Source organism: Mastacembelus armatus, chromosome 9 (assembly GCF_900324485.2).
Source record: "Mastacembelus armatus chromosome 9, fMasArm1.2, whole genome shotgun sequence".
In the NCBI taxonomy this organism is placed as follows: Eukaryota; Metazoa; Chordata; class Actinopteri; order Synbranchiformes; family Mastacembelidae; genus Mastacembelus; species Mastacembelus armatus.
In genome coordinates, this window is record NC_046641.1 from 23,699,248 (window position 1) to 23,725,725 (window position 26,478).

General features: G+C 41.6%; 1 protein-coding gene across 2 annotated transcripts; it reads right to left on the reverse strand.

Moving 5' to 3' along the window:
• Positions 1-1,693: 1,693 nt before the first annotated feature.
• On the reverse strand, positions 1,694-25,420 carry eeig1a (estrogen-induced osteoclastogenesis regulator 1a). 2 transcript variants are annotated; one of them, XM_026321222.1, is made up of 11 exons: positions 25,141-25,420; positions 12,875-12,995; positions 11,986-12,015; positions 10,445-10,561; positions 9,152-9,198; positions 8,438-8,589; positions 7,260-7,370; positions 6,758-6,953; positions 6,553-6,674; positions 5,822-5,891; positions 1,694-4,628 (listed from the first exon to the last, which is right to left on the reverse strand). In XM_026321222.1, exons 1-11 carry the CDS (start codon positions 25,281-25,283, stop codon positions 4,583-4,585), a joined length of 1,155 nt encoding a protein of 384 aa, XP_026177007.1. In that variant the 5' UTR covers positions 25,284-25,420; the 3' UTR covers positions 1,694-4,582. The 2 variants fall into 2 exon arrangements, with proteins under 2 accessions (XP_026177007.1, XP_026177008.1); XM_026321223.1 differs by lacking the exon at positions 10,445-10,561.
• Positions 25,421-26,478: the final 1,058 nt, after the last annotated feature.

The following is a 26,478-nucleotide window of genomic DNA, read 5'->3' on the forward strand; positions in this document are numbered from 1 at the left end:
ATGCTAATTTAGCCCTACTCAAACAAAAACGATCCGTGAGCCCTACGATATCAAACAAACGAAAATCAATAACAGAAACGCTACAATAGCCCTACGATCTCAAACAAAAGAAACAACACAAAATCACAGGTCGCTAGCCTGGAAACTCCTAAAACAAACAGCAAAAGTGAGAGAATAGCTCTCCTGAACAGTAGACCGTGGGCTTCTTATAGTCACTCCGGGAAGTTTTGCACTAATCCACGGCTCCCTACGTCCACTTCCGCATCCGTCACACACACACACACACACACACACACACACGAAATGGGGAGGGGAGAGCCAACAACACACAAACACTTTTATTTCAACATAATAAAATCCTTTCACATTTGATCAACTGTTGTTATTTGTTCTTATTACCAATAAGTTGTGGCTATGTTCATTTCTTGTATTGTAGGGCAAGTCTGAAGCAAATACTTAACGCAGAATGACGTGTGTATCATATAAATATAATAAAGTATAAAGAACATAGAGCTGCTGTCACTGTAACAATCGATCAAACAATCAAAAGGGGGAAAGCATGTGAAAATACTGTGTAATATAGCTAGTCTTGTGTGGTCCGTGCCACTCAGACCACGAATGGACCGAACAGGCCACACGGCCGAGACACGGACCAGTGGACCAGGTTACATGTTAAACCTACATAATAATAAAACACATTTCTATAATACCTTCATGGCTTCGATGGCTCCTTGCATTAGTGCCACACTTGCCAACCATTTGAAAACTAATTTGAATGAAAAATTCAGTAGCTTGGAAAAGGTGAACTCCCTGTCTGTGGCCACCATCTTGGATCCATGGTTTAAACAGGCTGGCTTTACTAATCATAGCAATGCTCAGGTTGCTGTAGAAAGGCTAACACGAGAGTGTGCCAGTCTTATCGATGGGTCGGCAGAAGATGTGGCACTGGAGACTGCAACATCATCTGCCAGTGCTCGTGAAGAGAATTACAACTTGTGGGCTTTACTGGACAACTATGTAGAGTCTCAGCACCGCGCCAGCAGTGCATCTGCCAGCGCTGCAGTGGAGATCCAGAGGTATGCATGTTGATTACTGTTGAAACATCAGTTGTTTTATTCAGTCATTCATTGTCTTACTGTCTGTATCATAGATATTTGAAATAAATTCTGACAAGAGCAGAGGATCCCTGAAGTTCTCGGTGGTACGAAAGACTTTATATCCTACGCTGTGGAAACTTGCATGCAAGTATGAAATCAAAACAACACCATGATCATTTACAAAGTTGGAAGTATCTCTAATCCTGTTAGGGACATCTAACCCTTCATATAATTTCTAGTGCTGGAATAAAATAATTACTAATATCTCAGGTTTGGGGTGCATTTATACAGATCTCATCAAAATCATCATCAGAAACTCTCATTTAATAAGTGTACACACAGTTTTAACACCATGTGTGGATATGTTCAAGAAATCCTTTGTGATTTTTAATTATTCGCCTATTTCCAGTGGTGGAGAATGTATTATTTAATCAGGAAATATTAGAGTACATCAGCCTGGTGTCTTCAACAGTAGTAACAGTATCACAGTCCACACATACCCACATATCCTACTGACAGTTACAGTACCCAATATCCCATAAGATATTAAGTGTATCCTAACATTGATAATTGAAGACAAAAACACACAAACAAACTCAGATTAGCTTTTTATTTTTTTTTAGTCGTCATTTCTGCAGAAAAAAACAAACAAACAGTAAATACACAATGGTTGGAAGAACAGTTCCAACTCATCTCTCTAATAAATTTAGACTATACTAGCTTTGTAACAATAGAGTCATTTGTTAGATTTACTAAAGGGGGAAAAAAAGCTCAGGGAGGTGAGTTGTGTGCATAGCTTATAACCATCCCACAAGAAAAAAAAGGAACAAAAACATAAATAAATGCTCTAAGAGAATACCAAAGGCTGCAGTGACGTAAACCCAAATTCAGACCATAGAATCAGTGGTTCATCCCCAAATGTGAGAATAACAAACTGTGTGATTAATTTACAACATACAGCTGCAAAACACAAAAAGGGTAGTGTCAAGACACGTGATTCAACTTCTATAATTGGCTGGATTCAACCAGCGTAGTGTGAAAAACAAGTGAAATAACAAGCAGGAGAAAAGGTCCTTAAAAGTGAGTTTACTGTTGAACAACAGAGTCTTAGAAGCTAATTTTCCTTGTGAATGAGAACAAATACTCTGCCAAAAGGATCATTACTGTGGAGATAAACTAGGGCTAAGGGCTAACTAAAATTTTATTTTCCCTGCACAACCTTGGAGCACATCATCCATGTCCTGTAACGCAGTACAAGGGATTTGTAATACTAAAATTACCTGTTATTTCAGTTATTTTACCTTATTTACAAACAGAAAAATAAGATTTTAAGACTCTGTGCAATATAAAATCTTCTTTGCTCTGTCTCGAAGTGAAGAAAACTCAGACTGAAAACCTGCTTCTAAAACTAAGCATCAACCAGCCAGCTGGTTTCCAACATAACATTTCTTCTTCTGTGTCTGGCATCGTCACATTGACAGAAACTGTCCCTTTTCTTCCTCTCTGGTGTTTGCTCTTCTGAAGGCGACTGTAAACAAACCACCCTGACTCACAGTAAACACCAAAGGGCTTGGATGCAAAAACCTGACAGCAGAACGCTGCTCCACCAGGGGGCAACACAGACGGTTACAGCTGTAGCTACTGCAGAAATCCCTGTTCATGGAGTTAACTCTTTCTTCCACTGCACAGATTAAATCCACAGCAGCCTGTACCCACAGTGCTGGTGTTTTCAGATGAACACACATTTAGTTTTAACTTCCAATGGCTCAGGAGAGAGGAGAGCTCATTTTTTCCAACTGATCCTTCAGGGAGATAGAGTAACAGCCCGTGCTGTGGGATTTCCAAAATAGTTACATCTGTAAATTATAACATGACTGAGACAAAAAAAAAAAAAAAGTTAAAACAGTATTCCTCTCCTCGCCATCACTAGCACCTTTATCGCAGTTTTCATGGTGCTTCAGGATCATTTAAGAGAAATTTCACAGGAACAAAGTGGGTCTGCAGATTTTCCCTGATCAACAGGGAAACACCCACATCACACAAGAAGAAAAAAAAAATGAAGTGATTCAGAGTTTCTGCATCTTCATGGCTGCTCAGTGGTTTCCTAAACCTTTGTTCACATTCACTGTTGGCCTTGCTGCCTTCAGTGGAGGCTTCAGGTTGTTAAATCAAAATCAGAATCAACAGCCGTTCTCTTCAACGTTAAACTTAACTTCAGTAGAGTAGGATTCTTAACTGCTTCGCATTTCAGTTGACTGCAGCAAAAAACGTGTTAATGTTGATGAAGTGGTTGAAACACATGTAAGAAACATGTTAAATAATCTACAGTATCGACCCTGAAGCTGCTGCTTAATATCTCTGAAGGTAAACTAAAGGTAACTTGCCGGCTAAACGGGGGCGTACGGAAAAATGAGTCAAGTACAATAAAAGGAGGACTGGTACAATGTGAACAAACATATACTGCAGGAGAGAAAACGACATTAGACTGGAAGTGAGCACCGCCCTCATCCATACATCCCCAGTACATGAAGATAAACGTGCGCTCCAGCCTGCAGAGCCGCATTAACTTCCTGTCACTGACACAATTAAAGGCAGTTGGGAATTTGTTTCTGTCTGTAACTGGCTTTAATCTTGTTTCACTACTCACACACAAGACAGTTTCCAATGATGAAAGAATGTTTTACACAGATGGTCTCTGAAAGCTAGATCATTCTGGTCTAAACTGAACCATAACCAGCCTGAAACTGAACCGGCAGAGTTCGCTTTTCTTTTTCTTTTTCTTCTTCTTCCTAGGGCAACTTTCTCCGATTCTTTAGCGATTCATGTGCAAGTAAGTTCCTGTTCTGAGGTTGAAATACTGAGAAAAATAAAGTGGGTGACAGCAGGTCTAGAGAAAGTGCCTGGGAAAACACAAACAGGTCTGTAAACTGTGCTCAGACCATGTGGATAAATTAGCACATCCCCGCCTGCTCCGTGCTAACACTTAAACCACTCATTATCCCAGACATGCACATGAGGCTGAACACCCAGTAATTTACCTTTACTTTGCATAATGCTAGTTACCTTTTACCAGTGCAGCGGGAGCCAGGAAGATGAATTATTGCAACACACTGGGGACACATGGATGATTCTGGTGCCTGGATCTTTATCACTCAACAGGAAAAATGATGACACGGGCTGATCCCTCCAGACTTTTTAAATCTGGATCCAAAAATGTTACTGCAGCAACACAGAAGCGGGTAAACACAACTCAAGGCAGTCGCTTACAAACATTTTGTGCATTGGTGCTTTCACACTCTGAACCCTCACCATCACAAACACGGCTGAACGGAGAGCAGACAAAAACTGCCATACGTTTCACGTAAAGTGCAAACTGACGGGGTTTTCCCCTCATGGCGTCAGACCAGCTGCAGCTCCAGGAAAACCAGAGAGACAGGAGACGAGTCGATCAGCGGGTCAACTTGTCGCATATGCTGAGGCTTGATTTAATGGCTCTCTATCACCACAGGCTCGTAGCCGCCTGCAGACACCCTGCAAGGACCGAAACATATGGGGACAAGAGTCAGAGTCAGTGTGTGTGTGTGTGAGAACAATTCTGTCAAGTGGTAGAAAATGTAATGCCACAGATCATACACATAATTTTATACCTGTTGATTTATTTACATTTCATCGCTCATTTTCTGTTTTCTTTGAGGAAAAATAGTAAAATCTGTGTTGGTTAAACCTGTATCACTGCATCAAGCTAGTAGGCCCCCCCGTCCACCGAGGCTTCCCAGAAGAGACAAACCAAACACAATCTCTAGAGAGGAAACTGAGGTAACATTAGCGATACAATGCTACCATACTGACCCAGTTTCACAGAGAAAAACAAGTGACAACTGCTCCTGCAGCATAGTCCACTGTTGACACTATGACACATTCATATGCTTGTTTTGTTCCCACTCATTTTCTTTTCATCTAAGTACAACTAATATTTTGTTGAAACAAGTGTTAGGAACATGCTGTGAATCCAAACTGTCGTTACACAGTGAAGTAGGAAGGTGCAGGTCACAGGTTTTACTGGACAGAGATGATGAAAACAACACAGGAATCACTGAGACAGGTTGAATCCACTGAACTGAAGCAGGAACAATCGACATGGAAAACTGTGTTTTAAAGGTTCAACCTGTGATCTATTAGCTGAAATGCTGATCTAATATTCATAAATGTGTTGTCACCAGAAAATAGCAGTTACAGCAATTTCGTAATGTTTTAATTCAACAGTGGGTCTCCTTTCACAGAGGCAGCCATGCTGTGCCCCAATGTTTCCACAGTAGCCCAGAATGGAAAAACCAAACGACAGGGAATCACATTTCGTTTTAAAAGGTGATGCTCCCCGTACCCTCCTTCACATCTGGAAACAGGGTGCTAGGCGTATGAGGGGCGCTCAGAAGGTTGCATTCTGTAATCTCACCCAGATTCTGCTTAATCTTTCACATTTCACACATTTCATTTATTTACTTTCCGCACTTCGCATAAAGTTACTTGATAAGCGTTTAAAAAAAATCCATGAAATGAGTTTTTGAAGGTATCCTCATTTAACTGATCTGTGGTGTTGCAACAAAGGCAAAGTGACCACAGGAAAAAGGAAGAGAGAGAGACACAGACCGTGACAATGAGTGGAGAAAAAAGGAGAAGAGGAAGTGACAAAGAAACAGGACGTGACAGGGAACCGAGCGTCTCACCTGTTTCCGAGCCTGATACCGCTGAGCGCAGTGGTTCCGTCTCTGCTGACAAACAGACGCAGGTTACTGTCTGAAAGCCAGAAACACAGAAACAGAGTCAGAAGGTGCTGAGAGAAACCACGAGGCACCAAGTCACAGACAATAAGAGGTGAAATAAAACAGAGCCAGGACATTGGGGCACAGCTCGCTCCAAAGTTGGTGCAGTAGTTACACATCAGCAATATCCTGTCAGGTTAACACCTTCACATGAAAACATTCACAACCGTCATCTCACGGCAATAAAATCAGTGGCTGCTGGGGTTTATTAAAACGTGTCTCTAAATTACCTCAAACCCTGGTCTAGGTTTCTACACAGCGGTTCCTTGGTATATATCAGCTATAAGCACAATACAGATTCGTTATATCAATCAGTTTGATTTATCAGGCGTCACTGGTGTTTAGTTAAAAAAGCACCTGCCCCCTCTCTAATAATCCACCAACCAGTGGTGACCACATATTTCTAACACCCTGGATGTACCAAACATTATCAGCACAACAGATTTAAACATCCACTAACCAGGTACCAGGGACACAGATTTACTGAGCTGTTCCTCTGCATCATAAGCAAGAACACCCATGAGTCCACGTGGAAAAGAATCTGCTTGTTTTCTTCTTTGCCTGTTGTGATTTACGGTTTTAATGGATTTAACCTACGAGCCATTACTCTGCAGAGACCTCCACCCTCACTGTACCTTCAGTGTTGTTGATATCTGCAAAGTTTTGGCTTTGGACAATTTTCTCCACAATGTCATCAGCATCCATGCGAGTGTCGTTGACCCAGGAGGGATGACTCTCCACTGAGTCCTGCTTCCTCCTGAAATACAACAAGCACAATGTTGTCATTTTACATAAATCATAACCAAGACAAGTGTAAATCATAATCTCCTGTCTCTGTACCTAGAGGGCCTGCTTGGGGGTAAGACGGGCCGCGGGGGTCGGGGGGGCCTTTCCGGACGTCCGGCATCCTTGTCGCCCTCCGTAGGAGTGTCAGCGGTGAAGCCCAAGCCCCCTGAGGTGCTGCTTCCTGTCGAGGTGTTCCTACGATGCGTGAGGTCTGACAGGCTGGAGGAGCAGGAGTGCTCAGTGCTGTAGCCTGCAGGATGGCATCACAGCAGCACAGATCTCAGGTTATCAGCAGCAAAGAACACATGTCCAAAGTAATCAAGTAAATTTATAACACATGTTGTAAATTCACGTCCTACAGGAGTTACTGTAATTACCAGTTTCCCACGTGAAAGCTCAGCAAAACCAAACAACTGGGACATGTGACATAAGCCTAAGTCTGCTGCTGAGGGTGATTACAAGATGAAATTTGACAGATGTAGTGAGGAAGCACAATATTTTCACTGAACATTACACTTCTTCGGTCAAATTACACTCCTGTATAACAGCCAGGGACCTGAGATTTTGCTGTGCTGGCTGGCGTAGCTGGAGTTACGAGAGTGGCCAGACTGGAAGGCTTCTGCAGGACTGGGCTGGTTCTGGATCGCCTCTGATTCTTCAAGGAGACCTGAAAAGAATAAAACACCACTGTCACCACCTCATATGGATTGAGTTTGAGTCATCTGCTGCCCCTCCTGCAAGATTAGACATCATCATCTTTGTTTACCTTCGCAGCAGAGACGCAGACCTCAGTGATGAAAGCCATTCCTGACTCACAGGAGCTGTAATGGACGACCTCGTATTGTAGAGCTGGCAGGTTTTCGGTCAAAAGAACAGCTTTTGTAAACCGACCTTTGTTTGTAATAAAACCCTGATTGCTTGTGGACAATGTTGGCTCATTGCTGCATTTTCCCTTGTGTGGAAAAACAGTTTTGGACCATTTCCGAAACACGTTCCGATGCCATGAACAACCTGAGCCTATCAAGCTGTTTTCTAAAGTGGAAAAAACAGGTTGCAAGCTTCATTTAAAATCAAACTAAACAATCCCAAGCTGAGCGTTGTCGGCGAGTGAGGAAAAGCTTCTCAGATCTTCTTTTTAAATTCTTCCATGAAGGTTTGGCTCAGATTATGAAAGACATCTGGCTGAGAGGGGGCAGATTGGGCCGAGATCTAAAGTACTGGAATCCAGTCTCAAAACTACTTTATCTGATGTTTCATAACTCTCTTAATGTTCGTCTCACAATGTTACTGAGATTTGTGTTTCATATATCAGTTCTACAAATAGTTAAAGAGACTAAAAGCCTTTGTGAAAGAAGCGGTTTCACAGTTATACATATGCAAAGAGGACATAACTGGATCTGTTCTGTCTATACACTGTCTGAAATCTCTGCAGAACCTCAAAGTGTACCTGGGAATCGGATTGGGCTTTAATATCATATTAGTGCTTCTGAATCCAGTAGCAAATCTGCTGATCAAATCCAATGCTCAATAAGCACCACCTGTTTTTGCTTCTTCACTGTTACAAATCTGTCCATCATGTAAATGCAGCTCTGTCTAAATCTATTTTGCAAACCTGTTTGACCCCAGTGGTGGAAAGGAAACTGGGTATTTTTCCAGCTCAGCACCCGATCCAAACTCTAACCAACAAACCCGAATATAAAAGCGCAAATGTTTCTGCCTAAATGTGAGTTGTACCTGAGCTGATGATGGAGGGTCGAGGCTTGGCGGCTCGGCCCACAGAAACCCCTCCAGCTGGCCCGGGCTCGACCGTTCCCTCCCCCTTACAGTCCAGCTGAAGGGTGTGTTCCCGTCCTGGGATGGAGATGGACTTTGCTGTGCTGGGAGGCCTGCAGGAAAAAAAACAAACAAAAAAAAAACAACATACACTGTATCAGTCTGGAACAGATTAAATGAGCACAGAGCTGCAGTTCTGCTTAGCTTGGCACGCTCAGATAAGATTCATTTTACTGACCGAAGGGAAATTGAGTCACTGCAGCAACAAAGAAAATCACAATAAAAGATTAAAAATGTACATAAAATACCAAGACACCAATAAATCCCAGTGGACACATTATGCAGAACACACCACGTGAAACTTTACCACCCATCCTGGTAAAAACAGCGTATTTCTGAAAACTAAAGGGACACACCAGTGGTTGTTCTTCCCCAAGTTTCACCCATAAAAAAAATAAAATAAAAGGACATAAAAAGGATCCACTTTTGTTTGTACAGTCCTGTCACTGTTGTTAACACAACACAAGCACAATCTTCTTCTATTTTCTTCATCTGTTCTCATCTTAATTCCTTTTGGTTTATCTATAGCTCAACAAATTCAAATGTTATAGCAGAACAGTAACACCTGAAAATAAAGAAATGTACAGTATAAATCTCAGTATCTGAACTACTCACGTTTTAAAACATGGATCTCCAGAGAGGAGGGTCATCCCGATGATCACCTGTTTGCAAAAAAAAAAAAAAAAAAAATCTTAATTTTTACCACAGTCACAGAAATGCACATATTTTTAAGATTTCTTTTTCTCTGACTGTTTTGAGTCAGTTTAATATCTGTTTTACTGCCCACTGATAAAGATCTAGGCAACTCTCATCCTTTTTATCAAACTCTGGTCTGAAATGAACAAATTGCCTTTTTACTTGCACTGGTGCAAAAGCGAGGATTGAAATGTTACTCCAACCCCCGGCGGCTCCAGATAAAGCACCGACTGACCTATATTTCTGTCGCTGGGGAGTAATGCTGAACAGGTTTCAACTGCACAGCCTCCTTGGCTGCTTAAGCAACAATAAAAGTCACTGGATAGTGCTGGAGAAAAATTCCCAGTGAGCTCACTGACTTACGAGTTACAGCAACACAACGTGAAGTCTTCCAGTGTAAAATGGCAAAACTGCTCAACAGCTGTGACTCATTAAAATGGAAAGCTGTTTATGGTGGTGGTCTCTGGGGGGCGCTGCAGAGTTCCTCCACTCCTTCACATAAACATTAACCTGCTTCAGCTGTATGTCAATATGGCAGCTTCACATTCAGCACTATGGAATAAACTGTGGGTTTTCTAGCTGCAAAAACATTCAATATAACATTTCTTATACTATAGATGAATCTGCTGATCATTCCTTATCAATCAAGCGAAGGAACCCTCTATAAAATATAGAGCAGTTGTGAAAAATGCAATTCACAATTGGCTAAAGTGTAACGCAACATCTGCATGTTGCAAACCACACGAAGAGAAGAAGCAGCAACTATTTAGAGATAAGAAGCTGGAAGTTTTAGTTAAAAAACCATTTTACCTCATAATTTATATAATAATTCATTCAAATAGCTGCATCACAACTAGAGTTTGTTTGTATGGCACAGATTAATGCTTAGTTTTCCTAAATACTTATATTGTGGTGAATAAAGAAGTAAAAACAAAGAGGAGTATAGCTGTCAGTAATAAGACATGATGATAAATGTCTCCAACATCCTCAGGAAACTAATATATATATATATATATATATATAAAAAAAAAAACTTGTGACCTTTGCCCTTGACAGACGTCTTTCAAATAAATCTTTGATAGTTTATGATGCCCAGTGAAAAATATCTCCAGGTCTCATGGAAACATTTCTATTCCAACAGCTCTGACTTGTCTTCCCATTTCTGTTCTGTTTGCTAATAATGTTTAGCTGTGACGGCCTTCAGCTCCTTGCCTTCAGTATGGAGTTGTCCTGCCGCGTGTTCTTGGTGTCGTATCCCTCCAGCAGGCAGCAGCGCACGGTGGAGCCAGAACCCGCAAACTCTGCCATGTTGAGGTCAGTGAAGCCCAGCTGAAGAGGAGTCGACGGGAGAGAGTTAATTCTAGACTCGCAGGCTGAAGGGGGTTCACAGCTCTTTATTTCTCACACAGAGCAAATTCACACTGCTCACGTCGAGAGTGTTTGAAGTTTTAGTGTACGACAAAGAAACCACAGGTCCAACTGAACAGGCGTCAAACATAAGGGATGAAAACCTTTATGTTTATTAAAGCAGCTTTACTAAAGGAAGCTGTGGCTGCTTGAGTTTTACAAATAGGTTTTACTATCTGGAGCTACACGCTGTTTAAAAGGTCACATTGCTGTGGGTCCACAGCTTCTGTTTGGGTAGTGATTTAACTTATTAAAGTGATCGCAGTTAAAACGTCAGAGGAGCCGAAGATACTTGAAACATAAATGTTAACTTTAATATTTTACATCCATTAAAATGTTTATTTTGTATTGTCCTTATGTTTTTAAGTCATACCGACTATACAAAAGAATTTTGACTCCTCAGACTTAACTACGTCCCATTAATTCACAGCTCTGATCACAAATCAATCGATCGGTGTTCAATGTATTTGAATTCAGATTTAATAGATGCAGTTTTACGCTGCTGAAGGCAGTATTTTAATTGTCATACAGCCAATTCTGTGAGCATATAAACATGTTGGTGACATGAAGACTTGCTGGTTGTTAAGAGAGAAATCTTTCTCATTTGGCAGGAAATATATCATGCATTTAACTTTCCTCGAAAAATACGACCTTATGAGTTCTCATACATTTAAAAAAAAAGAGGAAGAGACCCAGATAATACTGACACATCTGCTGTTTTCATAACTTGTCTGTAAAACAAACCTCACAGATTCGTGCAATGTGGAAACTGCCTTTGTCTCAGCTGCATTTATGATGTTATTTTAAACGAAGTCTGCAGCTCTCTCAAGAGTAAAGCTCCCATTCTTCTTTCTCCAGGTCTCCCCATCTTTAGGGAGCCTCTGCTTTCATAGGTGTGTATTTAAGGAAGCAAACTTCTAAGGAGGGAAGTGAAGTATATTTAGATGAAGGAAATCTAAAAGCAGAACGGGCGAAAACAGAGGAAACGGTTCCTGTGGGGCAACAACGTCCGTGGACCGATAAACTTTATTTTACAAGAGCTTTGACCTTGTGGTTTCATTCGCGAGACGTGACTCATGCGTGAGGAGCCGTTTCTGTTACAATCAGAAAGGTGTTGGCAGGATGTTTTGAAGCTTCCAGACAAATGTGACACAAGGGCGAAGACGTTTTTGATTTACGTTTGTGCCAAGCTGGTGGCCGCTTCATCAGAAGTGCTGTGAGAAATGTTAATATTTACATGAAAGAGCATTATGGTATACACAGGCTGACACGGGCCCATCGGTAACTCTTTCTGTGTGTTTATCAACGTGAGATGGAGACGACCGAAGCGAGACACAGGCTCTTACCTTCGTATATGCTTTTCCTCCTTTGAGTTCCTGCAGGGAAAACAGGAAGACAGTAATGAACCCAGTGATACAACTTATCCAACTTCATATTACAGGGCTCCAGCTGGAAAGTTTAAATTACAGGGTGGAACCGCACTCATGGTTCCTGGGTAGGTCACATGGCAGATTCAGCACTGAAGAATCCTGGATAGATTTTCATGAGAAACCTTGTTCAGACTACACATTTTTTGTTGATTAGGTTTTGGTAGTGGCTGCTGTTCTGTGTGGTGAGTTTATATTCTTCTGAGTAAGGTGCAGAAAATTTTCTTACGAAATCCTTCCCAAAATTATTGATTTGGTTATTTAGAGACCAAACAAATCTAGGGTTACACTTGACTACACATACTAAAGTTGTGGTTGTGGTACTGAGACGCCTGTTGTGTGTTCATGGTTCAATACGGCCATTTAAACTGTGGTTGCATGGCATCCAAAGTATTACAGCTTTAAGATCAAGTAAATAAAAACATGTTTGATGGTTCCAGGTTCTCAAACGTATGAATGTATAACAGCACGTTGTTTTTAACAGTCCTCTGACATTTTCTACACCAAATGATTATAAAAATACTTTTAAGTTCTTCAATAAACTTGGTCAAGAGCGTGAATACGAGGAGCCAGCAGAGATGCTGTAAAAAACTTATGTCTGTTTGGAGCCTTCGGGGGTTTGGTAATGAAACAACATGTCTGCCAGTGCAGCAGGATGTGTGACTGATGTGTTTTTAATCATTTCTGAACAACAACACCACCACATGTCTGTGAAACAGACCAACGAGCTAATCCTGGTGAGGCTGGTGACTGGCGGACACAAAATGACCACACTTATGATTTAGGGCACATTGATTTTGAGTCGTACCTTTCTGACCGACACCCTACACACAGAAGGATCCAGCACTCCTGTGTGGGGGTTGGCGCTCATTTTTGACACAAAGGTAAACCTTTTTCTCCAGCAAACACAGTTTTCTTGAACCTCCTCCCTGTAAAGAGACAAAAAAATAAAATAAAACGCAGGAACTCATAAATCTGTGTCAGACAGTTTATGCTGACAGTATTTTGCATTTTCATGCTTCCAGTGAATTAATCAATTTCTGCTTAACAGTCACTTTCTGAGCTGCAGACTTTGGTTAATGATCATTTTTGCTATTTGTCACTCCTAATGGGCCTGTGCTTTACATATAAACCAGGAGTAAACAAAGAACTTTATCCCCAAACTTCTTCTGACATTTAGTTCAAACCCAAACATTCTCGAAACTTGGCAGCTTTTCGCTTCAGAACAGCACATTTTTCCAGTTACTTCATCCCAGTCTCACAGCCTCGTGACCAGTGTCCACTGAGGATCGAATTTATCAGAGCAACACTGAAAAAAAACATGTGAGCAAGTTTTTCCAAAATGAACTACAGAGCTGATTCCCATGGCTTCTGATTCTGATTACAGCTTTTCCTTTCAGACTCTATATACTGTATATCTTTCATAAGCACGTGCAGCAGTTTGTTTGGAGGGTTGTAAACTGGTGACATTTTGTTAACAAGACTCTCTCTCTCTCTCTCTCAAGTCCCAGCTCTCAAGCCGCTCTCATGGAACTGACAACCCAAAAGCCTCTCAAGGAAACAGGGTACAATGGACTTCAGGCTTCTGTGAAAACAGAACAGTTTTCCTAGTCAGAAATGCCAGTGGAAAACCTTTAAGTATCCATACATCCTGGTTTAATGCCTGGGAACACAGCGGGAGGTGTAAAAATAGACCAGATCACTAATGTGTTTGACCCTGAAAACAAAAGCTGACACGAAATGTCATAGCAACACTGCAGCAGCCAGTGAGAGGAACAACAACGTTGATAAAGACACATTTTAATGCTCTAATAGAGCACGTATGTGTTATGAGCATGGCATGGGTAAAACAGATCTGCAGCGGTATGTGTCATCTGTGAGGACTGTGACAGACGTCAGTCGTAAGCGTCTGTTGACCGAGTGTTTCGCGGTGATCTGATTTCTGTCAGCGTCTTTTCGGCCGATTCAGCATCTGTGGCTTCTGATGAGACATGTTCCCGATCAGAAGCAGCTATAAACCATCTCTGGTGACTGAGAGTGATGTGTGAAAATGGTCAGCAAACGCTGCTTTGGTTACAATTTGTATATCTGCCGTATAGGTCTTCCACTTTTTGAATGACCAATACAGATTACTGCCCCCTGCTGGTATGGAGAGGTATTTGCTGTCACCAGTTGCAGAGCGTACGTGCTGGTTGCTGCTGCACTCTGCGTGGTGTGTTCAAGGACTTTTTTGGCCCAGTTGTTGTCAAGCTTGGTGTTTTTGCCATAAAATTAGGCAATAACACTTTGATTCCATTTTAGAGCATATTTATATGAACACTGTGTGACATTCTCATCGTTCAAAGCCTGGAGTTGGCAAATTCTCATCACAGACTCCTACAGTCCTTAATTTGCTGACGACGATGTGAATATCATAAAAAGTCAGGAGATCATCAAGTTCAAGTTCATCCTGAGGACAATGTCGGCGTCTGAACCAAGTTTCATGGCGATCAATCTGAAAGTCGCTGAGAAATGTCACTAAAAAACAAAGAACAAAAATGAAGTTCGGGTGGGAACGCAGGCAAAGCCAGTGGGAGTCAACGTGCTGAGATATTTTAGTGAGAAACAAAGTGGTGAACGCTGCCATGCTCAGCACTAATGTGGATGAAAATGAGCCTTTCACTGTCAGATGTGATCATACTGTGTTATTTGGGGCTAAAACAGGACGCCCATTATGGTCAACAATACAAAAACAGTGTACATGCAGGTTAGTCTTCATTATTTCGAGCTTATGAGAACCTACGCTGTTCTTTTCTCCACCATAGATTTCACTTAAACACCATCCTGTGTTACAGAGCCCCATAATTCATGTAAACGACCTGCCAATCACCAGTGGAAGCAACAAAGTCGTGTTTTTCTCCAGCAGCTCATTTTGGAAACTTTCACTGGATTCTGTCCAAAAACATGCTGAGGAGAATTAGACCAAATGAGCACCCAAAGGTTTCTGGACTCACTTAAACTGCATGACGCCTCCTTAATCCCCCCCCCCCCCCACAAATGAATCACAAACACAGCGCTCCGTGAGAGGGTGTGACTGTGTCTCAAACCCAAGGTTAAAGTTTTTAGCAAAGGAGAAATTTCAGCTTTGTAACTTCCTGACCATCTAACAAAACAAACTCTGAACTTCAAGTCGCACATTTGGATTATTTGATTATTTTATCTGTATTTATTTAACGCAGTCTAAACTATTTCCTATTCATAAACACCCATAATTATCCACATTAATGTGAAGATGATGACTCAAAACTTAAAGGTAACGTCCAGAGTTTGCCTGCGGTCACATCATCCTCAGGCGTCATTACCAGCAAATCAGGAAGGAAGAAACCTTTTTCCATCCGAGAAGCAGGTCAGAGAAATTCGTGCTTCCACCCTGTGACTAATGAAGATTTATCCCGACGGCGGAGGGGGAAATACAAAAGGTCGGAAAGGGTTCATCCAATCAAGATCAGGACTGTGCTGAGCACATCGGATGTCCAAAGAGGATTTTATGTACTTTCCTAAGGACAAAAGGAAATTTGGGTTTAGCAGTGGACAGTTTCATGGCCAGTAAATGTTCAATAACGGGAACATCCACAGTTCGATGGCTGTGACTGTGTCGTCATTGTCATCCTGTCTGCTTCTACGCTGTCTTATTTATAAAGGCGAAAAGTACAACAAAGGCTTAAAAATTAAAACCATATCATGCTCTGAAAGGGCTGGTGCGACGGACTCGTCGGTGGAGTAATCCAGACTCTCACAAGTCCGACTTTTTACTTCACTCTGTTTCATTTCAGTCTTTTTTCATTCATGAGGCAAAGCTGCAGGTTATTGTGTGACAGACGGTGCAAATGAGACACACACAACACACACACACACACACACACAGTCTGTAGCTGAAACCAGCCGCAGATGCTCCTCACATCCCTTCCCCCAGCGTCTTATTCACCAAGTCTCCTAATGTGCTGCTGGAGTTCATCCACTTTATTTGCTTCTTTTCTCCTCGTCCTCTAACCACATTTAATATGAAATATTAAAAGGACAAGTCTGACCAATTTCCACTTATTGCTGTTTTATGGAGCAAAAATGATCACCCACTCAGTTACTTTCACCAGAAAACTGATGATAATTCTGGTAACAGAATCATTTATGTCACTTATCAAGTAAAAATATGAAGCATTTTGTTTCTTAAAGCTTCTTTCCATTTACCAGCCTTATTAATTATATATTTGAGTATTTTTGGCTGATCCAAAGTCCAGAGTAACTTTGAAACCCGTAAATCTATAATGATCTGTTGTGATTATTGGTTCCAACTCTAAAAATCAAGTGACTTCGTTTCTTTTTGTTTCTACCTTCTGGCTCGTAGCTTCACTAACACTAATCGGTCCAAACAAAATGAATAAAACACTGAGGATTCACAACAGCTAGGAGACCAAAAACCAAACTTATGCGTTAAGGAAATGAAAAAATAAAACTGATCTTTTTGTGTTAATCCATCTCTCCTGGAAAGAAGCGAGGCTCTCAGAAAAGTAAAAACACAAAGCTCTTATCAGGACCCCCACACTACTGGTCATGTATAATGGGGAGTGTTTCCAAACCGCATTCCTCAGTGCAGATGGTTTTGTTCAGGCTCCATGGAAACCCCACACTCCTCAAATCCACCGACGCTCTGCCAGCACACACTCTTTCAGCCTCAGACGTTTTTATAATCCCTCAGCCGTTTGTTTTTAATCTCACCTACAACCTTTGCACTTCACTCCTTTCACTCCTGCAGTTCTGGTTTTTGTGCAGGAGGCTGGTGTGTAACATTCAACAGGAATCCTGCAGTGGAGCTTTGAACCGAGGCCTTTCTGGCTGCGCTCGCACTGCAGCTGATTCGGGTCTCAGCTGTTTTGGAATGAACACAACAAAAACGACTGCAAACCCATTCACGTGTGATCCAAAACAGGTAAGAATTGAACACTTGTTCAGAGGCCAAGACACAAAAACCTGCAGGCGACTGACACCTCAATTTGTCAGGAATGTATTACCTGTTTACAGTAGTGGAAGTACTCAGGTCCTTTACTGCAATGAAAACCTCCACGTCCTTTTGTCCAAACACAATTTCCTCCTGAAGATCGAGGAGCAGCAGCTCAGGAAACAGCAGGATTGTACATCAGCACCAACATCTACATTCACTTCACTGTCACTACCGGTGCACGTTCAACAGAGAGGACGGACGTCGTCCTAATACAGATGAGGCCAAAAAATGAGCTCAAACCAAAAGACGTAGGTCGTGACAGGACAGAGAGAAGAGCCAAAGTCTGCAGACAGACCCGACTTCTCCAACCTTGAAGACTAATGTAATCCACACACACTTACCGACGTTCAGGCTTAATTTCCTACATCACCAACAATTACAAGCCAATCAGAGTGAGAAGGCCAAGAGTCAATGGCAGATTAAGCCATGAAGAGATGAAACTAAATATTCTCGTGACTATATAATACCCAGGAAAGCAAACAAGCTGAGGAAGACAGGATTTAGTACTTTTACAAAAGACAAGCAAATACTGGAGAGAGTCATGGAGGAAGAATGGGAGACATGTAATATTGCTTGATATTACTTTGATGGGAAAAAGAGGAAACATAAAAAGTGAAAGAGGGCTGTGACGTGCCTAGCTGGAGCTGAAAAAGGGGATGCTGAGGTTTTAATGTGCGTAACATGACTGCAGACCACAAGGACATGTTGCAAGGATCAACTGACAACAATTCCAGCTCAGACCATAGTATTGTAGTTTGAGTATGTCGATTTTTTTAATTTTCACATAGCAGGTTTTTTACATGCTGGATCATTAGAACACCTGAGTGCACCTGTCCCTTCACCTGCTGCAGCATCTTTGCTCCTTTAGGTGCAGTCTTGCAGTGCAGGCACCAGAACGCTGCAGATATGAAGTTACTTATTGAAGAAATGTTCTTACAAATAGAGAAACCAGATTTAAAACTGATAAAAAGTTGGTCTGTTTAAGTTATTGTCTTATAAAGTTGTATTTCTTCTTCTGGCTACTGATGTTTTACAGACATATATGTTTATATATTATGAAATTTGTTTTACTTAAAGCATTTACTGCTATTGGTTGGTTGGTTTTTGTTTTCTTCCTAGTTGCATGACTTAACCACATTGTGTGTTGAAATGATTATGTGAGATACTGTATTTAGTGTTTGAGTCTATCGTGGCCAAATTGTTTGTGAAAAATCCTGATTACAATTAAGATTTTGTGGGTAAAGGTTAGATTGAGATTTATACAACATATTTAAAGGCATATGAGGATTGATTCTTTTCTTTTATTTGTGCTTTGGGCAGTTTATCTTGGATTATGAGAAATAATATGTCTGACTATACAGGAGAAAGACATGTGAGGACTACAGAGGTTCAGCAGCAAAAACCTAAAATAAAAATAAAATTAAAGTAAAAGTATCACACTGAGCTAAAGTCACCTGGGCTCAGACGTGTTTTGATCTTTTCCCTGCTGCCAATAATCTGAAATCTGGCAGCAGGACAAGTTATTAAAACTCTGCCCAGTGATCAAGCTGTTTCTAAGTCTGTGTTCGTTTGTTCAAAAGTCCTGGTTGGCTGGTTCTGTGGGAAAGCCAAAGTCAAACGAAGCCAAAATAACAAAATGCAACAACAAAGGAAAGTTCTCCAGAACGATTTGGACAAACTAGGACTGCTCCCTCAAACTCAGCCTGAGAGGCAGATATGTAAACATCAAGTCTGTTATTTGGGTTGCCCCCCCACAGGACCCCAGCATGTAATCACTCAGCATGTCAGCAACGCAGCAGTATGGGATCCTTATCTCCCATCCTGGCTGTGTGGCTCCTGGGGGCCCCGGCCACAGCAGAAACACAAACAGCAGCCGGTCCAGGTCGGGTCGCAGCGAGGGCTCACATAAACAGCCCGAAAGCAGAGTGCTGAGGAAGCAGAGAGATCCTGCAGAGGGGACGGTGACGTCAGCGGGCAGCAGGAGGAACGAACAGTCACGAGGATGTTCCGGCACCTACAAAGTCACCGGGTCGATCCTCGACTCCGCTAACAAGCTTAAACAACTGTGGGTACTTTAGAAGTGACCCTGGAGAGAACACAAATCCTCCAGCTGTCTGTTCACTCAAATGTTTAGTTATTAATTGAAAAAAATAAGATGATGAACTAAAAGAAAGACACTGTCACAGATGGACAATGAATGTACCAAAAGACCCCTGAGCAAACATAAAAATAATTCAAACAACTATAAAACATCATGACATTTTTACTGAACAACATGCAACGATGAGGTGCTGACCAATTACTTTCAATCATTTCCAGTGAATCAATACATTGTCCAGTAGGTTCAATATCAGATAATTATAACAAAAAGTCCCATCAGAATTTTCTGGAGCACAAGGTGACGTCTTTCCTCCTGACCAATCCTTTGTCAGTGTAGGGACAAAACACAAATCCAAACATGAAGGTGATTGAAGTTTAGGCAAAATGCTTGACTCACCAACCCAAACCAAACACTGCAGGCTCGGCCTCCGTCATAATGGAGTTTATTTACAGAGATACACAGCAGTACACCCAGTCTATTATCAGCACTATTTCAGCCAGAACCCAACAAACCCAGTTAATTCATGAGATTGTATTTTCCTCACTAAGGCGAGACAGAGAAGCTCTGACAATCAATTCCACATGAACTCCTCTGTAGTAAGTTCATTTTGATCAGTTCGTTAGATGGAGGAATCATGTCTAAAACGCCTCCGCACATCCCACCAAAACGCTAACGGCTGGAAAAGTGAGGAGAAAACAGGAAACAGCTGTTGAAAAGCCGATGGATTTTTAACTCTCCTCACAAACTCGCTCCTCTCTGGACTTCCTCCTTCCTCCTCATTCGTCTCGTGCGCAAAGCGTCGAACTTTACTAACACCTGAAGAAAGAGGTTCGACCAGGTGACAAAAGCAACACTTTCACAGTGGAACGGAGAATCACCGCAGGTACATTTGTTGACGAGGTCATTTTGTTTCCTGCGCGTGTTTCTACTTAGCTGATTTATTCCTGCTCATTTTGCCTGTTTCATGGCCCAATTATTCTTTGGTTCCAAAATTCTCTCAAACTACAACACAAACCTATTTCTGCATCTATACAACGGGGAGCTGGTGCAGAAGAGTGGTAGGGGAGAACGTGTGTGTGTGCAGAATGACATGGGAACATATTCATGCCTTCAGAATCCACCCGGGTCCAACAGCTAAGTCAGCATTGATGCAGGTGTTAATCTCTTGGCCGCTCTCTACCTGCACTCGCTGACGTGAGATTAACTGGGACTTAGAGAAAGTGAGAACAAACTTGGACTAGAACTAATCTTCAACAAGGCCATTTAGAACAATGCAAGTAGTCAATCCTGACAACAGACAATCAGGACGATCTGTGAACGTCTTCGACAGTTTCTGGTACAGTCTGCACGGACATAAGAACTACATCCTAAACTTTCCCGCTGAGAAAAACAACATGTCAAATACAGTTTATATACAAACCGTCACGTCAGGTTCTACGTGACCTTTAAATACAAACGTCGACAAAAACATTTCGGTTACCGCAGCATCAAAACTGTTTGACTGCAGCCAGAGTGAGGCTGCTGTGTGTCTTCGCGCAGAGTTGGTGCTTGAGAAATGCCAGGAACCAAATGTATAAAACAGCAACACATAGCTGATAAAGCCTGAACTCATGCACCAGTGAAAATCAGGTTTTTCTGCCAAATCAGGACGTCGGACACCATCTGGTTTCTGCAGCAGCGCACGGTGAAAGCACATTATCCATCAGCAGATCTGCCTGGATCTTTTAGAAAGCTGGCTCCATGTGGGGAATATTTTTCCAACACTGATACTCCTCCTGATATATAGATGCCTTTATTTGTTCAGTGTAATCCAATTTGTCTGCTGGCTGTTTTCTTAGTGTATGATGTTGCAAACATTTCACCTGTTGACGTCTGTTTATGTCGATACTGCACTAAAAGCCTTAAAAAAATTTTAAAAAACCTGATACGGTAATGAGAATGAGTTCTTGCAAGTGTTTCAATATGAGTGTTATTAAGGCGTCTGGGTGATTCTGGAGACCTGATCCTGCACATTAATGTTTGAGATCTGAACATGAAGATGGATTGTTTGGAGGAAAAATTGCACTACAGTGGGTTCAGTTTAAGTGTTTATGTAATTTAGTTGCCTGCGTTCATGAAAAACTGTGCTGCACTTAAAATACCGTTTAAGATCAATTCAAAGATCAGAAACGTTAAGAAAGAAAAAAGAAAATGAACTAAAAACAACAAATACAGCGTCAGTCGACTGTTTCATGTCAAAGAACGTCTTTCAGGCTTTTTCCAGCTGAATTTCTGAGAAGGAAACTGAAGATGGACAAAGGGCTTTGTGTAACTCTTCTTCAGCCTTTGGCTGTTTATCGTATTTTCCATCTCCAACCTTAATTACAAGAACAGCACTGTTTAATGTTATATCACTAAAACCATAAAACTACAACTTCTAGCAGCCCTTTAATAATATGTTGAAAAATTACACGACCCTGAATTCTGCTGATTATTCTGAAATCTTTCCAAATCACAGATGTTTCACTTTCTGTGCCACAATTATCTCATCGTGCAGAAATCTGACCATCCTCTCAGTCTCTCAGTTGTCTGTTGTCTGCGACTGTTGAAATCTGTTCTCCTTGTTCTGGTCCTAAATAACTCAGCTACATAAGCCTGTTGCTCGAGTGTGCACGGAGCTGAAACGAATGCAGAATGAATAAATACTGCTGAGGAATTTTTTAGGTGATAACCATAGAGATTGTTTTATTGTCCAGTCCTTTGCTGATCTGAGCTTCTCAGATTTGCACAGTTTGGGGTTTGAGGCAGACTTGTAGCATTGGATCTTGAGGACACACACAAAAACAACTCTCTGAAGAAACACAGGAACAATGAGGTTGCCATCATGCAGTGAGTCACACCAGCACTCAAAAGCAGCCCTGTGAGATTGGAGATCATTAACCAAAATATCTCTAAAATGAGAGAAACACTGGAATGCATTAGTAACAACGCGTGCCAAGGCTTTCCAGTGTGTTCGCTACAGCAGCTGAACCTCTTGTCGTATCAGTGCTGCAGATATCAGCCAGACCGAACACATTTCAGCCCGACACATTCACAGCACGTGATCCTCTGGCTCCAGACTCGGGGGCAACAGGAACTCCAGGAGGGCTTTCGTGAGAGGCATCACAGCCCACTGGATAAGTCCACTGTTAATCTCCCCACTGTTAGTGACCCACAACGAGGCGAAGCCCCGGCCGAGCCACATACAAAGACCGGGTCTGTCAGATCTGTGACATAACACTAATCTCTGTCTCCGCCCAGGAGCATGCCTGTGCCATCGCCTCCTTCTCTGAGAAGGCCTTGTCTCCAGTCCAGGAGATGATAACTGAGATGAGAGGGAGGACGGCAATCTGAGCTGTTATATAAGCTCCAGTGAGGAGATAACCTCAGAGAAAAGAGACATCGCTGTCCTCACAGCACAGGACAGGAGCCAAGAGGGAGGGAGCGACAACGCAGTTTATTTCTCAGTAAATCAGACAAACATCTTTCCGAGGCTACAATTCTCTGGAGGTAAAAACAACAACAAAAACAACATAATCGCTGCTTGGTGATGTGAACATCAGAGGCCAGAGCCAAAAAAAACCACGACTAAACAAACACTAACTTTAAACTGATGCAGGACAGTATTTAACAATAATCAGTGTTTTTCCAATGGAAACATCACAATGAAAAATATCAAGTTGACAAAATGAAACACATTCTGCTTTATTATGTTGAAACAGGTTAATCAGACGTTTGTCGGTGATAAACACCTTTCATGTAACATATTTCATCCAGTGTTGATATTAAACTTCCTACTCTGTAGACTCATAAATCCTGATTCCTCCATTTTTCAGATTTAGTTTCTGACTTTTTAAATTACTAAGTGATTAATGGAATGATGGTTAATAAAAATGACGCTGGCCTGACCACGTGCTCCACACCAGCTGTAGACCTCTACCCACTGAGGTTTTGCTGAACCAGTCAGATTATCTCTGTCTCACAGAAGTGCTGGTGTGGCTGTCCCACATCTCCTTCCTCACTGATGAAAGGTAAGAAAACTGAAACATCCGCCAACAACAAAGCTGATCAAGATGATCACAGTCTGTCTGCGTGTTTACTTTTCCCTCGACAAAACCGTCACACATTCTGCACCGGGACGATGCGACGTGAGAACAGGGCAGTGGAGCGCATGCACAGAGGACGGTCTGCTGGTAGTGAGCACACAGAGGAAATGTTCTCCCACGTACACATCACTCAGCACGGGGATGTAACGTTTAACAGGCCTGTTTGAACACAAGGTTCAAACTGGGTGTGGACAAGTCCCAGTATGAAGAAAACACATTTCAACACACATTTTAGCAGAAACCACACTCTTTTCCCTCCCTTGTTTAATATCCCTGAGACAGCACAAGAGCTGGAAGTGGTGCATCCTTCGCTTAAACCAAGAGCAGAACTGGAAAATCATCATTTCATCTGAACACTGGGTGAGCAGCAGTGCAGATTCTGTGCCAAGAAAACACTCAGGCAGCTGAGAATATATTGCCTCATTCTGCCTTACAAGTTGAGGTTACTGTAGTGCACCAGAGTAAGGCAGTCTGCGTGCTTCAGGTTGGGTTGGAAAAGCAGGAGTATGAACAGTGGTGCAGAGTACAGAATATGCCCCAGTAGTTTTCTGGGAACTTTGCTCACTTTTCTGGGACACAGTGACCACCCAAAGGCCACGCTGACACTTGTACACCTGTCAAACAGAAAAAACCAGCTACTTTCATCCTGAAAGAAATACCTTCCAACACAAACTGACAAACATTTGGAGAAATGTGTTACAGGTGTCCAAGTCATGTCTCAGCAAGTTGTTCACAGGCTTAACCAGGTTGCAAAAGTCCAACAGACACCCGCTGGTCCAACAGCCTCGAACAGACGTGACTTTCTAAGCTGCATAATCAAGGAGGGGGAAAGCAACTTGAAAGTTGTCGATGTTATCATGGTCAAGGGAGGAAAATCTGTTGTTATGTGACGTGAATATGTCGATGAAAAGCCCAGAAACCAAAGGAAAGAGATCTTCATCAAGTTCAGCCCATCCTGGTGTCACTCACAGGTTATTCAACAGGAGGTTAACTGGGCTGAGTTTCCACTACCAAGATATTCTAGGGAGGTTTGCAGCTAGTAGACAAGCTCTGTTGACCAGTTTGAGCTGGCCTGAGAGGTTTTGTGTTTAGTCTGGTAGTCCGGTTAAGGTGCCAGTGCAGATACACAGAGAGGCCACTTAACATAGCTACGCCCTGCGTTTAAATGTGACTCGGAGAACGCCGGTCTTTCATTAACGAGGCAGTGCTGAGCTGCAAGGACTGAAGTTGAAATTGGCAGATTATTCAATTTAAGATGTGAAAATTGATCAGCAACGATTTTGATAATCAATTTATCATTTCAGACACTTTTAAAGCTAAAAATCTGTTAAAGATCTTTTTATTTTAGTTTCTGAAATGGGAGAATTTCCTGTGTTTCCTGGTCATATACGAGTTGGACCAATATACAAAAGTTTGAATGGACATTTTGACTATTTGTTGACTAAACTAATTGAGATTAATAAACAGATTAACTGATATGAAAAAAAAAAAAAGATTATCTGACAGCAACAGCGAGGGATTTAATCAATTCATGACATTTTTAATACTGAAGGTGGAAAAACAAACTCAAACTAACCACTAAAAACAAAAGAGATCATGTTCGATCACTTTAAACAATCAGAATATTTAACAAATATTTTTTAAAAATCACTATAAAGCTGCCTAAACCCAGTTTAGGGTCCTGTAAGTGGCTTTAGAAAAGAAAATATCATTTCTAAAGTGTAATAACTTGGGACCAAAACACTTTAAGGCGCGTGCTGCAGTAATTCTGCATGTATTAATTGGTGTTTTTACTGAGATTTTCTGTGTTTTACCTGGAAGAAGTAGCGACGAAGTCTCCGTCCAGCAGCCGGAGCTTGCAGAACAAAACCCCGTTGACAAACGGCACAGCGGTCAGCTCCTCCAGGGTCAGCTGGGTCTGAAACTTGAATTTCTTCTTTTTCACGAAGAAGGCCATGTTTCTAGCTGCTCCTCTCGCATACGGCAGCTCTAATGCTGACAGTAAAGCGGTTTTAACTCTAGCTAAGCTGAAAGAAAAGAGCCCGTTCGCCTGATGTCTTCAGTCCGTGCTCTCCTGAGATGATTCAGCACAGAAATCTGAAATAACAAATCAAGTATCTCGTTAGCGGCGCGAATAAAAGCACAGAAGTGTGTAACGTTTGTGGTTAGGAAGAAAGAAAACACCTGCCTGGAGACATTTCGTGTCGTTTTAGAGCCGTCAGCTGCGGGTCAACGACACAAAATGACAGAAAAAGACGCTTCTCCTCTTTTACTGTCGGTGCCGAGAGGAGGAACTTTAGCAGCGGCAAGCTAGCAGCTAGTGCAGGTCATGTGACTTCCGGTGGTCCCTTCGCAATAAACCGTACAGGAAGAAGTACTGAGATTCTTTATTTTAGTAAATGTAGAAGTACCACACTACACAAGTAAGAGTACTGCATTCAAAATGTTACCGCAGTAAAAGTCCAATAGTACCATCATCCAAATGTGCTTGAAGTATCTAAAGTAAAAGTACTCATTGTGCAGAATGGCACATTTCACATGAATGGATCTGATATTATTGGATTCTAATTATTGATGATTATTGTGTTGATCACTTTAATGTTGGAGCTGATGTTAACTACCTTATATACTTCTAATTTGAAGTACTTTATATACCGCTGGGTAGCTGACGTTAACTACCTTATGTACTTCTAATTTGAAGTACTTTATATACCGCTGGGTAGCTGACGTTAACTACCTTATATACTTCTGATTTGAAGTACTTTATATACCGCTGGGTAGCTGACGTTAACTACCTTATGTACTTCTAATTTGAAGTACTTTATATACCGCTGGGTATCTTGGGAATTTTCCACCAGGGATCAATAAAGTTTGATGATCAGTCTGTATTTTGTTGGATCCATCTGATTCTGAAAAGGAACTAAAGTTATCAGATAAATGTAGAGCAGGAAAAAGTCCAAGGTTTGACTCTGACATGTAGTGACATCAAAGTATAAATACCTCAAATCCAACAGGTCCAGTTTTTAAGGAAAGTTTTCCACCTTTCCTCTTCACCCTGCAGTCTTCATGTACAGTTATAAATCAATCAGATTTAACTCAGAGCATAAATCAGTTAAATCTACTTACATTCAAAACAATTCATCACTGTTTAT

Bases quoted from the DNA above. Each gene is read 5' to 3' on its own strand.
- eeig1a (XM_026321222.1), bottom strand. From the start codon at position 25,283: ATGGCCTTCTTCGTGAAAAAGAAGAAATTCAAGTTTCAGACCCAGCTG. The intron at 5,892-6,552 runs GTACAGTGAGGG...TCTGGCTTTCAG, and splicing joins AGATATCAACAACACTGAAG to ACAGTAACCTGCGTCTGTTT. The intron at 4,629-5,821 runs GTGAGACGCTCG...CGGTCCTTGCAG, and splicing joins GGTATCAGGCTCGGAAACAG to GGTGTCTGCAGGCGGCTACG.